Genomic DNA, 13,549 nt, shown 5'->3' with positions numbered 1-13,549 from the left:
CGTCCCTGTTAAAGATACGATCGGCCTTCTTGGTGTTGTCCATGTTACTGACTTGGTTCTCGATCCACTGGACTCGTCCGGGCGCCATGTAGTTGGCGTATCCTTCGGGGGTGTAGTCGAGGTTGATCTTCTTCAGCTTGCCCTGTGTATCATGTCCACGCCGGGCATTCTTCATTGTGGCGATGAACTTGACCATAGAGGTCAAAGAGATAGTAGCGAAACGTCGTGGTGAGAAGACACCGAACTTGTCGGCGATGCTGAGTTGGTTGTTCAAGAATTCCCTTTCGTCTTCCGTCGTGACTTTTGCACTCGCTTTGATCTATTGAACACGTTAGTATCAAGCTTCAAAAGCCTTTCATCTGGAAGAACTCACGACATCGAGGATAATTGCCTGTCCCTCCTTGATATGAACTGTCTTTCCGTCGTTCACGCCCTTGAAGGTATAATCACCATCCTTCAAGGCCTTGCGTATGATGGGCTGCTTAACAGTGTTATGAGCCATCTCTTGAACCAATTGTTCAAAGTGGAGAGCTGAATCTGCTCGACTACCGAAGACATCGTCTATTGCCTGAACCCAAAGTGGCTGCTCAGTGTCTTTCCTGGCGAACTTCCTAAGACCAAGCTTTAAGTGCGGACGGCCATCAGCAGCAGCGTAAAGATCCTTCATGAAGCCATCCAAAGTAGCAGTAAACTAACAACAGTCAGTATCTATTGTGGTACGCGGCAAGAATAGAGTGACTTACTGAGACGACTGCATTGTAAGCAAAGTCAAGACAAATGAGAAGCAGTATAGCAGCAGCCTTGTTCTGATCCTTCTCATAGGCCAAAACCTCCTTGGCAACAAAGACTCCAAGATCATGCATAGCATTTGTCTTCTTCTTACCAAATAATGCAATGGTGATATCCCACTGATTAGCCTCCCAGATAGTACCCTTCTGGGTCAGCTCAATCAGGGCCTTCATAGAGGCTTTGAATGCCTCACGACGTTGCAACCACTTGGTCTCGTCAGCGTTGTAAGTGAGGAAGATCTGACAGTTGGTGATGTGCTGGTAGATTTGGTTCTCGCTGTACAAGCCCTTGCTTTGTGAGGGATCCTTGCAGAGCTTGTCTCCAAAGCCGAGGAACTCAGCGACGTAGTGAGTGACGACGGGAATGGCAAAACTGTAATATGATTAGCTGGGTCTCGAGTTGGTAGGGAAGGGAACTTACTCTCTGGTAGCATCAACCTGGAACGTAGAGTTTGTCATAGATATAGACTCCCTCTTGATCATCTCCTTCATCAATTCGTCCAGATACTGCTTCAACTCCTCCTCAGAATCCCTAACATAGTTGTCGATCTTGACTGATGACTTGGGTAGTTTCTTCTCCTTCTCCTTGTCGGGCTTCAATACGTCCCTTACAACAGGCGGCAAGTTTGCTTGATAGTAGTATGCAGGATTGGTGAATTGGTCACTGTTGTCGCCCTTCAAGACAATGCAGATATCGTCGTACTGATCAAGATACCACGGCTTCTCGGGCTTACACACAGGAGCTGCGACAACAGCCTTGTTCTTCGGCTTGCCAACAGTCTCCTTGAACCAATCACCATAGCCTTGGGCCTCGGCGTATGCACCGTTCTGCTTGGTTGTGTAGAAGGGATGGAAGAAGCGGATAGTGTTGGAGGGGAACCAACCAGGGAAAGCTCGTTGAAGCAGGCGATGGAAAACTGAACTCTTGAGGATCTCGTTATTAGGAGTGACTTCCTTCATACCCCATGAGGTCAAAGAGTTGGTATTCCAATCAACAGTATAGAAGCGATCAGAACGGACGAGGGTAATAGCATCTGAGAAAATAGCAGACCAAAGAGCAGAGCTTGACTCGCTAGGACCAGGATCAAGTCCCATCTTCTCGTCAGACTCGCAGAAGATACCGGGGTATAACTCAATCTTATCAGGGTGCTCATAAAGATCTCTCAGAGCATTCTGGATCTCAACGTTCTTAGTGACACTCTCAAACGAAGCATGTCGTGGCAAGCTGAAGAAGTCTCTAAAGTCGTTGAGAGTACCACACTCCCACTTTCGAGCTTGCAGAATACCCATGATCTCAACAGACTTAAGACACTTGGGGACGTTGCGGGGCCCAAAGTTGGAGATAGGATCGTCCATGGCCTTGGTAAGCTCATCCAGCATCTGCTGGTCGTCAAAGAGATTGGTAATAGCGTTTCGCGTGAAGTTCTTGGACTTGGGCTTGTCCTTAGCATCCGTTGCCTTACTAGCATCTGTAGCAGCACGGTTCAGAGAAATACCGCTATCGGAGCTATTTCCTGATCCATCTCCAGCAGTAGGAACTGGCTTCGGATCAGGGATACCAAAGGTGACGTTCCACGGCTCATTGACCTTGTTTCTCTTGAGGTCACGAGCGCCATCCTCACCCAGTTTCTTCATGGCCATGAGGAAGGCGGGGAGCGAAGTGTTCTTTGGGTCCTTCAAGCCGATGACTCTTTCCATATACTCCTCAGTGTACGCCTCGTCCTTCATAGAGATGGCACAGTGGAAACGGTACAAAAGGTTGAACTCGACGGTGACCTGGTTACCAATACCCCGACTGGTCTTCTTCTGGTCGAAGTCCGCACGAGGATCAAGAGTGAAGTTGGTGTCGAACTGGTGGAAACCCATGAGAGCTCTGAGATAGTCGTGGACTGAGATCTGGATGTACATGCCGCAGGTGATGAGACGAGCTGTGTTGAAAAGATCGTCGTCTTGTTTGTTCCAAGCGGCTTCCCAAGCCTCCTTGAACTTCTCACACTGCTCCTTGAACTCTTTACCGAGTTCCTCGGACTTGGCACTGATCTCATCTGCCTTATTTGAGATAACTTTCTCAAGCTCCTTAGTCAATGTGACGAGACCTTGGTACAGGTCCCTGGCCTCAAAAGCAGTAATGGCATCTTCAGCAGCCTTCTTTTTCGCCTCAGCGTCCTCTCGGTTCTTCTTTTCCTCAGGGGCCTCGTCTGGCAGCTGTTCCGGGGCCGATGGTGGATCCGCGGGTCGTTCTGCACGAACTTTCCTCCAGACCTTTTCGTACTCCTTGCACTTAGCCTCAAGAGCAGGAGGAAGTTTCTTCTCGCCATTTTGATCATACTGAGCAATAACTTGGTAGATCAAAGAGACGAGCTGAGTCTTCTCGTACATCTTGGGAACCCTAAAGCGATTGTTCTCATTGATGCGGAGAAGCTGGCGCGCAGCGTAGTTATGATATCGGTTATACATAACCAGCATAATGCAGACGCCGGGGGGTTGTCGCAGAAGACGATCTTCGGCAAAGGTGTCAGGCTTCAAGAGTCCAAGCTTGTACTTGTCATCTCGGATCTTTCGCTGCATCTCATTGGTGTATCCATAGAGAGGCGACAAATCAAGATAAGAAGAACTGTCCGAGATGTTCTTGTCGTTATCATTGGTTCTGAAGATATCATGGATAATAATGGTAGCGTGATAGATGAGCATGGCAGACAAGCCAGATTGACTGTCTCGGCCACCCTCTTGTCGCGCCATCAACTTGTCAAAGAGATCGGCAGGATCAGGGAGTGCTCCAAGAGGCGCTGTCTTGGAGGGAACAGTCTTGGCGTATGGAGCACCAGCTTGACCAAGATGGGGGTTGATGGCACTGTTGAACTTGCCATCGGCAGTTCGATACTGGAAAGCGTCTCCAAGGTATGTCAAAGGAGCTGGTAAACGGAACGTTAGTTTTAACACTGGTTATTGGAGAGAAAGACTTACGGTGCAACATTTTGTCATACTTGTCCTTGACCTGGCTATTGATCAGGTTGTTGCGTGCTACACTGTAGTCGGAGAGATTTCCTCCAATGGTAGCAGCGCTTTGTCCCTATTATCGTTATCAGCCACAAATCACATCTCAACACCTTCCATTGAACTCACATCAAGTCCAGTGCCTGTGACAAGGCCATCGACAGTGCGGCCTACAGCAGGCCAGACATTTGGCTTGGATAAAATCCTCTTGAAATCTCCCCACAAGCCAACTTTTTGTTCAATTGGGTTCTAATCGCGTCAGCAGAGGGACTCGAGTCATGATTGGGTTTTACCAACACCGATAAGCATGTCTCCGTGAAACCTGGCATATTTCTTGTCCTGGTCCTTCTTGTCTCTGAGCTGGAGAGTGAGGTTCAGGAGTTCCTCCTCCTGCTTGCTCATAGGGGCGGGCTCTCCCGGGGCGTGGCCGTTCACAGAGTGTCCATTCTGGCGACCATTCTGTGCGGAGTGGACATTCTGCGAGGAGGTACCGTTCTGTGATGAGTGGCCGTTCATACTGAAAGGGCCTCTGCAGGTCTGCACTGCCGATAAAGAATGATGAAAGACCAAGAATTAGGGGAAAGAAGTGATGAGTTGCACTCAGGTTGGTGAGGTGATGAGTGCTCCTCAAGAAAAGAGGTGAAGCACTACGAAGGGATAGTGTGAGTTGACAAGACCCCGTGTGAGATGGTGCAGCTCAGAGCCTATTATCGCATCTCGAGGCGGGGTTTCTAAAATCGCAATTGAGAACGCAGCCCTTCAAGCACCGTGCAAAAGAAACCCTTGTCTTGCTCACTCCGCCCATCAGTACCTATTTTCGGACATTGTCATCCATACCACAACGTCCTAATGCCGAGACGTCTCAATTTCTTACGTTTCTGGTCCAACATGCGCTAAAATTTGAAGCTGATGAAGCTTGCACGCGACGTGGCTGGCTATCCAATCCTAGAATAACCAATTGGAGACGCTAGGATGTCAGCCACTATTGAAATATTGCATTCACGCTATCGAATGAGCGGTGTCTCAAGATACTACCCTCTAAACGGCTGAGATCATCATAATCAGATCATTCTAGGAGTTATCTTGGAGCTGCATATGTATGCAAGACAGCGGAGACCAATAACGTCGTCTTATCACATTTCCGCTGACGCCACTTCCAAATCCATGCACTCAGCGATCGTAAAGGCCCGTTGCGGCTGGCTGAACGCTTAAAAGGTCCGGAATGGATACCCTGCAGTTGCTAAAAGGGAAATGCTCGGACAAAGTCTGGAGCTCAGAATGCAACGGCTAGAGCTACCGTTGACAGATCAGCCATGTCACATTCCTTTTCATAGTTTCAGAGCTCATTATATCATTCTGTCACGCGAGCTACTGCCGCTGGACATCTGCAATTGTCCGGAATATTATCTCCAAGACACAATTGCTGTCTAGAACCTGGCCTTCAGATATTCGCTTTCCAGACTGATGCGGGGTTGTCAGATGAACCCCTGTCCAAGCTGCGCAGAAAGCAGTAAGCCACAGAACACACGCCGCGCAATAGTGCAATCTTCACGTGCTTCTCTCTAGGTTTCGGAGCTTTTCACGCGACGGCGATTTACAATAGTGCGGTATGCTCCGTATGTTTGCTAGCAATTGAATAAAGCCTCTGACATAGTAATTCGTAATAATTGATATGATCTACAGGATACATAGTACAGCATTTCACGGTACGGTAACTCAAAGTTTTTAGTAGTCCCTCACTGGCGACGATGAATTTGGTGGAAAGTTACGGCAGTATGGATCCATCGTTATCTTTTGCACATCCATATTTCGTTTCGATCTCGATTCCAATGTCTAAGGCATTGGCTTCAATGGCGTGCCTGCATCCGGAGTTATTGGAATAGTCAGCTTTCAAGTGGAGGCCACAAATGCAACCTTGCAAAGCGGCATGGTCTAGCCGAGCTAATACGAATCGTAATCGCAATCATTGGTGAATGGAGGCCTACACAGTACAGTCTCGCTCACTGCATAATACTTCTTGTTGTTACAACCATTGCCCTCCCACATCGATCTGCTTTGCAAAGTCAAATTCACCTTAATCTTCTCAGACTTCATTTCACCAAATCATAGTCTGTCAATTCATTGCAATGCCTTCAACTCTCTCTGCCGGAGAGTACCGTCCAGCTCCTGAAGGCGCCAGCAGAAGTCCTTGTCCTGTCGTCAACGCGCTCGCCAACCATGGCTACATTGAACGCAGCGGCAAGCAAATCTACATGAACGATCTCAATGCTTCAATGAGACACGTTGGCATGAGTCCTCTTCTCGGCTCTGTCTTTGCCATCCCAACCTACTTCGAGTATCACAATCCCGCCAAAGCGCATCTCAGGACACCTCCCAGCACCTGGCAGAGGATCTGGGGAATCATCAAGAACCCATACTCGTTTTTTGACTACTTTGGCTGCTGGAATGCTGACCAGATTGTCAATGGGAAGAAGTATCTCAATCTTGAGAACCTCGCTGCCCATGGCGCAATTGAGCATGACATTTCCCTATCTCGTCGGGATATCGGTCAAAAGGAAGGTAACAACGCACCTCAACCTGATCTAATTGAGGAGCTGCTGCAATACACCATGGATGGAGAAACCATGACTATTGATGACCTTGCGTGTTTCATCAAAGCCCGCATCGCGCAGCAGCTCAAGGATAACCCAGACTTGGTGTATGGACCAGCTGAGCATCAAGTCAATTGCGGCCAGGTCGCTTTGATGATGGGCTGCTTTGGCAATAGCGATAGGAAGACAATTAAAGTCAAGTACGTCAAGGCTATCTTTGAGGACGAGAGACTGCCCATTGAGGAGGGCTGGACGAGAAGATATTGGTGGACCATGGGCCTTCTCGAGTTTTTTGGCGCTGTCAAGAACTTGGTCAACAAAGTTGGCGTGGAGTTTTAGTCAATTGCAGCTTTTCTTCGTTTAAGTCTCGGTACGGTATGACATCGTAATGGAATAGCTAGCAATACAGTAACTTGACAAATGTAACTGCTTCACCTCCTATGTTCACACTCAAACATCCTTCTCCAAGCTCCCAATTGAGTTTCTAACAGTGCATGAACTGACGATGAACTGACGATGAGTTGAGTAACAGTCCACACGACCAGACACAGAAAATCCCCTGATCAACAACCTCAATTCCACTTGCAGATCAGCATCTGGCCTCAAATTCTAGACCGTCAAAAAGCGGGGGTTTGTCACTCAGCAAAAAGGGACTCTGAGTGAGGCAAATTGCACGTTCTTGTCATAGCTTCAACTGCCGGGTCTAGTACAGCCAGCCACAGCTTACAAGAGGGGTAACTTGCTGACGCGGAATGAAGTGTCAAAGCCAATAATGCACCTCTAAACCCTGTCTATGCATCGGCCAAAGAGAAATTCGTATTATGAATGCGCATGCAATTCAGCTCTTGGAAATATCCGCTCTTCTGTTCTTATCACCCAGCTACTACCCCAGGAATGAGTGGCTTTTCCAGCAGCGCATGCGCTAACTGCACTTCGCTACGGACGGAGCGGCTCAACTAGTGGCTTGCTGCATGCTTTCAATAGTACGGTAGCTGAAATTCCTCAAAGAAGGGTACTGAACGTTGATCCGAGACTGGGCAAAGCCGACTACGGATGTGATATGTAGCAATTTTGCTTACAGTGCGATAACTGTTCTCGTGTTTTTGAAGATTAAGGCGTAGAGTCTCAAGGCTTCATCTGCCCGCGCTCATGGTGTCTCGACAGAAAGCTGTTTATAATCGCTCGTTCATTTCTCTCAAAAATCCTCCCTTTATTTAAAACAGCGAATCCACTAGTGTTTTCTTTTCCCTTATCCGAAATATCACCAGAGACACCAGTCCGCCCAAGTTAAATCCTCCTCTCACTCTTCCCAGCATACAACCCCTATGTCTTCCCTTCACGCCTGGCTCCCAGCCCTTAAGGGCATCGCCATTGCAGGCAGTCTCATTAACGCCGGTACCATGACATCAGGCTACCGTCTCCTCCCCTCAGTCTACCCTATAGTTCAAAAGTCCCCCAAAGACGGCGCAAAGCAATGGGAGTACTTCTACTGGAACATGTCCGCCACCGTACCATGGGTTGACCTGACTACTATTATCGTCATTGGCACCATCGCCTACGGAGAGCACAAGGAGAACGCTTCTGCTCTGCCTTGGAAGATCTGGACTACGGCAGCGGCTATTATGCCACTTGGATGGATCTGGGTGAGGCTGGTCATGCTCCCGCCATCTTACGAGCTGCTGAAGATTGCGGATGACAAGAATGACGAGACTCAGCCTTTGACGGCTTCTAGTGGAAAGAAGGTGTTGGGTCTCATGCAGGAGTTTAATGCGCAGATGTCTGTTAGGATGATGTTCCCGTGGGTTGTTGGTGGACTTGCTATGTGGCTCACTTTGGCCTACTGAAGCTAGACTTGATTGACAGTTGATGTTGATTGACTGGTTGAACAAGGAGATGGGGCTGAGGGCTCATTGTTGTTTTTTGAGTGCAAAATGTTGGAAGCGAGGAGGGGGAAACATTTAGGGTATACGGACTATACAAAAAGGTCCTCAACAACGGTGATAATTGAGAATTTGTTTCGTTCGCACAGAGACTAGCCCTTGTGAATAGTGAAACTCGACTTCGTTAATAGAGCCTTACGCTCGCCTTATGTTGCGATTGCTTAGAAGTTGAGAACGCAAATCCCTCCACTATATATGTAAGATAACTCTTGCATAGTTTCTCTTATCTTATTTGGATTCTACTCTTTCAACTGGTTTTCATGGAAGGGAAAGAAACCAAGACAAGCACAAAGATACTCCATTATCCACATTTATCACTTAACATATTATATAGGTAATTGTTCTCCGGGGTTACTTGAAGAGGAGAATGAAAACATACTGAAAAAAAAAAACAAATAGAATATAAGACATGATATAAAAATTATTACATTTAAAATGCAGATACCTTAATGAAACATTTAATATTAAGTAAAAAAGAAAACGAAACAATATATAATTATCTTAGATATTAAAGTCTTAACTTGTAATACTGAATTAAGTGGCAAATAAATAGCTATTTCAACTCAGCTTAATAGCCACTAAAACTATTTAAGTAGATTTTCAGCACAGGGCTAAATAGCAGCTAGTTCTTTTTACAACGCAGATCTTAAGAAAGGTACAAGCCTGATTTGACTGGATGCTGAGCTTTGTGGCTGAAAGCTAGTCTTCCCACTCTTACGATCCACAACCCCTCTTTCGGCATAACCCCTCTTTCGGCAAGTAAAATAAAAAAGCTACTACCAAAAATCAATAACTTTACTTACACAGAACTTAACCGAATTAATAGAAATCCGTAAAATTTTTCGTTTTATAAATTATAAATAGGGTTTATCTATTATACTCTGGTTTTTTTTACCATCTGCCGCAACTGCCTAGGTGGTTAGTAGGGTATGTTTTCCTCTCTGACTTCGATAACAGAACCAGCCTCTGATTCTGACTCTTGCTTGCTTAAAGAGACGAATTCTACCCTAATAGGCGTATAACAAGTCGCCCCTTCTGGTATAGGCTCCTTACCAGCTAGAGTCTCTCTAAGAGTCATAAAACGCCTATTAGGATTCGGCACCGCCTTCCTCTTCTTCCCTCTTTTTAGCCGAGCCAACTCTTCCTCTAGGCTGGCAATCCTCAGAGTATGCGCTGCTACTATCTGCTGGTAAGCTTTAAAGCCCTTGGCTATTATGTTGTACTATCTCTGCGTCTTTGGTGCTTTATTTAACCCAAGATCACGAATTTGACGGCTCGTCTGTGGTGTATCGTCCGAGCCAAGATACGGCCTAGGTTCAGGAGTCACTCTTAGGCTGCCGTTTGGCCTATCTTGTTGGATTTCAGGGTGCCGTAATGCTTTCGCATGTGAAATGGGCCAGTTTCCAGTGACCCTCCAGCCAGACAGTTTGGTCTGCAGATCCACCGGAAAAAGCTCCGTCTTTGGTCTGCAGGCATTGCAGCCGGGTTGATTGTATGATTGGTTTCTCAAAGGCTTCCAGTCCCGCGCTTGGACTAGCTTTATCGAGGTCGTCACGGCAACTGGCCGTCTTCCGAAGCCTGGGATTATCTTCAAGGGCAAAGAGCTTCAGCAACAGTGGTTTGTCGATGAGCTTAAGCAAGTAGCTGACTGGTATTATATTGTTAAAATAAAAAGGGTTGATTGTGTTCATCGTGCCGAAAATACTCGGCACTGAAATCAGAATCAATTATCCCCATGCTTTATGTCTTCAAGACCCTCTTGCGGCATCGTGTTATATATCAAAATGACCCTTAAACAGCGCTCTACAAATATACCTGGGCGCGGATCCCGAGGGGCCCCACAGTGGCCACAACTCGAGGCGCAGTTGTTTGAGGATTTTATGGTGTCGAGATCGAAACAGTGCGCTGTCACCACTGGATGGTTAAAAAGTGGGCAAGAGATATATCCAGAGAATCGGCGAAAGACGGCGATCAAGCGAAGCTATTCACATTCTCCAATGGTTGGTGGTTAGGCTTCCAGAGGAGGTTTGATATCTCTAAAAGAAGGGTCACAAAACAAGCTACGAAGGAGCCGGAGGCATACCGGGAGGTATGTGGGTCTTTTTGCAAGTTCATCCGGCGTCCACAACACAACGACCAAATCTCCACCCAAAAAATCGAAAGGAATCAGAATTTGAATATAGAATATATTTTCGATACGTCTGAGAGGCGCTTTGAAAAATGGCATACTGCAAATGTCGATGAGACACCAATTCCCTTCTCAATTGACTCCGGAAGTACTTGAGGCTTACGTGGCGCCAAAACGGTCTCTGTGAAGACCGCTCGAAGTGGGTGAGAAAAGCGGCAAGAAACCCTCATATTGTATATCTTTGGGGATGGAATTTGCAGGCCTCCTCTTAAGATCATATTCTAAGGGTCTGGCGGAGAGAAAGCGAGGACTTTTCCGGATGAGGGACATCAGTACGCTCCAGAGATTACTGTGACATACAATGAGCACGCAAATAACGAGGACATATTCGAGCAAACGGATAAATGAAGAATTATCTACGGTTAGTTTATCAACGAAGGACTTCCTTTTGGTCATGGATGCTACCACTTTCCACTTTACAGAGGGAGTGAAAAGCGAGCTCAAGCAACAGCTGACAACTCCGGCTCTTGTGCCTGCAGGCTGTACGGGATTGCTTCAGCTACTCGATATTACAATTAATAAACCCTTTGAAGAGTGGTTAGCTACGAGAAGAGATGATATTATATGAGCTTGAGGAGGAAGCAAAAGGAACAACGGAGTGGTCAGTCAGTGATCGGGGGATTATGACGACTTGGATCGTTGCCCGTGCCTTCGAACGGTTAAAAAAACACCAAGAAATGGTAGAAAAGTCGTTCTTAGAACCAGGAAGTACTGTGAGACCTGATGGAAGTCAGAATAACGTCATACGCATAAAAGGAATCAATGAGATCGATTATACGGGCTGGGAGACCGCTGCCGATATACATATTAAGTCAGAAGAGCTCGTGGACCGGTTACGAGATAACGAGGAAATTGCATACGGTCAGGATGAAGATTTGGATGAAGATACCCTCATTTATACACTTCAACAGGTGAAAGTCCCGCAGCTACAGAAAATGCTCTCTTTTAACAAGTTTCCAACGAAAGGGAAGAAGAATGAACTGGTGGAACGCCTATGAAGGCAATTTACTGGTCAGGGACCAAAGGGCGACTCAATTACAGTGCAAATTGGCAATACAGAAGTTATTTTCGAAGAAGAATAGTATTATAGCCGTTGCTGACCGTCAGGATCATCATCAAACCAGAAAAGTGTCTCCCTTCTTGCCACTCGCGATACCGGCCGAGTCTCGGGCGTCAGTCTCGAAATCGGCGGTCACATCGGTATAGCCTCATTAGTGGTATAAAAACGCTCGCGCTTTTGCACACACATACAGACAATATCAATGAATGCATATGCCGAATTTGAAGTCCTTCCGATGCAGGGTCATCGAGAAAAGCGAGAGTGGAATGATGGCCAGAGGTCAAGTTGACACCCTCATACTAACCATATATAAACTAAAACTTGCATAGTGTCATTTCGTGAGTTCTTAGGGTATTTGGGTTCCCTCTACATACGTATTATCACTATAATCGAGGTCATGTGGGGCGAGGTACGTAGCGGAACTTTTCGCCTTTTGATGGGATAGTTTGCGCGATCGCATGATAGCATACGGTTTACCTATGAGTTTAGGTTACCGATGAGGTTGCCCTCATTCCAATTCTATATGACAAGGTCCCACGCCAGTCCTGATGGTGTGAGCGAGGCAATGAGGTGAGGTCATGACGGTAAATTGACGTGACCCCAGGAAGCGCTCCTCCTCCATACATACCCCGCATCACCGCTTAGCTTTGAGCATCATCAATATGTAATGCACGGCGTCTGCTATGAAAATGGTGCTGAGTTACGAGGGCTTCATTTACTCATTTTAACCGTTCTTCTCCACTGAGGTGAAGCTCGGTTCCAACTTTCGCTCATTGCTCTTATGCATGCTTTTCTTACAGTGCTGCCACTGAACGCCTGCAAAATGATTGTAAACGCGCATGTAACCCACACAGGGGTTTATCCCATTCCAGCCGTCGTCGGTACGTCCGGGATATAACTGTGAACTTGAAACTGTCAATGCTAATCAGAATTAGCCATCTCAACTACTCACCAAGTCGTTGGTCGTAACGGCATGCGTGCTCTCTGGATCATCTTCGGGATTATGGTCATCGCGTCCGCTGTCTTCGCTCTACAGTCCTCTACCATTGCCATCTCTCGCCGATTGTACCATGTTATTACTACTTTGATTACCATTATTTCCGCTCTTTCTTACTTCGCCATGGCATCAGGCCATGCTGCGACCTTCAACTGCCAAACGATAAGAGAAGACCATAAGCATGTACCCAATATACTTCGCCATGTTTGTCGTGAGGTATTCTGGGCTCGTTTTGTTGATTCGAGCTTGTCAACTCCTCTTTTGTTACTGGAGCTCTGTCTTCTCGGTGGGGTTGATGGCGCTCACACCTTAATGGCTATTGTGGCTGTTCTTGTTATGGTCTTGTCAGGGCTCTTTGCGGCCTTGAGCTGTGATAATACCGCGCAGACGTGGGGGTGGTTGGGGATCGCATGCTTTTCTTATCTGTTTGTCATCTGGCATGTTGCAGTTCATGGTTCTCAAACGGTGGACGCGAAGGGTGCCAAGGTCACCAAGCTTTTTAGTTCCATGGCCACCTTCATTCTGACTCTCTGGACGATTTACCCAATGTAGGTCCTCCATTTCTAGTTTATAATTTGCTGATTTGACTTGTCATTAGTGTTTGGGGTATCTCAGACGGCGCAAAAAATATATCTGTGGACTCGGCAATTATCGCCTACGCCGTCCTAGATTTATTGACGAAACCAGTTTTTGGTGCTTGGCTCCTCATAGCCCATCATCAGATTCCGGAGATCAATTTTGAAGTGGAAGGGTATTGGTCAGAGGGTTTGAGTTCCGAGCGAATAATTCGAATTGGCGATGATGAAGAGGCTCCCCTTCGGCAACCTTCTCCTTTGCCTATTCCGCCCATTCGCCAGCAGCCTCCTCACCAGGAGCCATCGACTTAAGGGCCTCGGAGCCAGGAGCCTTAGACACTGCTTCTTCGTCTCCAACGCAGCCTCACCACTAAGAACCTCCTCGCCAGAAGTGTTGGGAATCCACCACAATGTTA

At 46.9% G+C, this 13,549-nt stretch overlaps 4 protein-coding genes across 4 annotated transcripts in view; 3 read left to right on the top strand and 1 right to left on the bottom strand.

The window, feature by feature from the left end:
• Positions 1–4,298, bottom strand: part of FOXG_15873 (uncharacterized protein) — a gene marked incomplete at both ends in the record, with an annotated part of 4,922 nt that extends 624 nt beyond the window's left edge. The window contains 7 exons of the mRNA XM_018395984.1: positions 53–319; positions 374–691; positions 744–1,161; positions 1,210–3,700; positions 3,753–3,858; positions 3,912–4,031; positions 4,080–4,298. Coding sequence (XP_018256493.1) covers positions 53–319; positions 374–691; positions 744–1,161; positions 1,210–3,700; positions 3,753–3,858; positions 3,912–4,031; positions 4,080–4,298 — 3,939 coding nt within the window. The remainder of the gene's footprint in view (positions 1–52; positions 320–373; positions 692–743; positions 1,162–1,209; positions 3,701–3,752; positions 3,859–3,911; positions 4,032–4,079) is intronic.
• Positions 4,299–5,905: 1,607 nt separating this feature from the next.
• On the top strand, positions 5,906–6,712 carry FOXG_15872 (uncharacterized protein; the record flags this gene model as incomplete). Its single annotated transcript, XM_018395983.1, has 1 exon — positions 5,906–6,712. Exon 1 carries the CDS (start codon positions 5,909–5,911, stop codon positions 6,710–6,712), a length of 804 nt encoding a protein of 267 aa, XP_018256492.1. The 5' UTR covers positions 5,906–5,908.
• Positions 6,713–7,698: 986 nt separating this feature from the next.
• On the top strand, positions 7,699–8,217 carry FOXG_15871 (uncharacterized protein; the record flags this gene model as incomplete). The annotated part of the gene is made up of 1 exon (XM_018395982.1): positions 7,699–8,217. One exon carries the CDS (start codon positions 7,699–7,701, stop codon positions 8,215–8,217), a length of 519 nt encoding a protein of 172 aa, XP_018256491.1.
• A 4,167-nt stretch (positions 8,218–12,384) lies between these two features.
• Positions 12,385–13,445, top strand: FOXG_15870 (uncharacterized protein; the record flags this gene model as incomplete). The annotated part of the gene is made up of 3 exons (XM_018395981.1): positions 12,385–12,442; positions 12,491–13,106; positions 13,157–13,445. The coding sequence occupies 3 exons, from the start codon at positions 12,385–12,387 to the stop codon at positions 13,443–13,445; spliced, it is 963 nt and encodes a 320-aa protein (XP_018256490.1).
• Positions 13,446–13,549: the final 104 nt, after the last annotated feature.

The sequence above is a fragment of the Fusarium oxysporum genome, chromosome 2 (assembly GCF_000149955.1).
Source record: "Fusarium oxysporum f. sp. lycopersici 4287 chromosome 2, whole genome shotgun sequence".
NCBI classification, from domain to species: domain Eukaryota; kingdom Fungi; phylum Ascomycota; class Sordariomycetes; order Hypocreales; family Nectriaceae; genus Fusarium; species Fusarium oxysporum.
The sequence above is the reverse complement of the archived record's forward strand: the minus strand, read 5'-3'. Positions and strand labels throughout refer to the sequence as shown.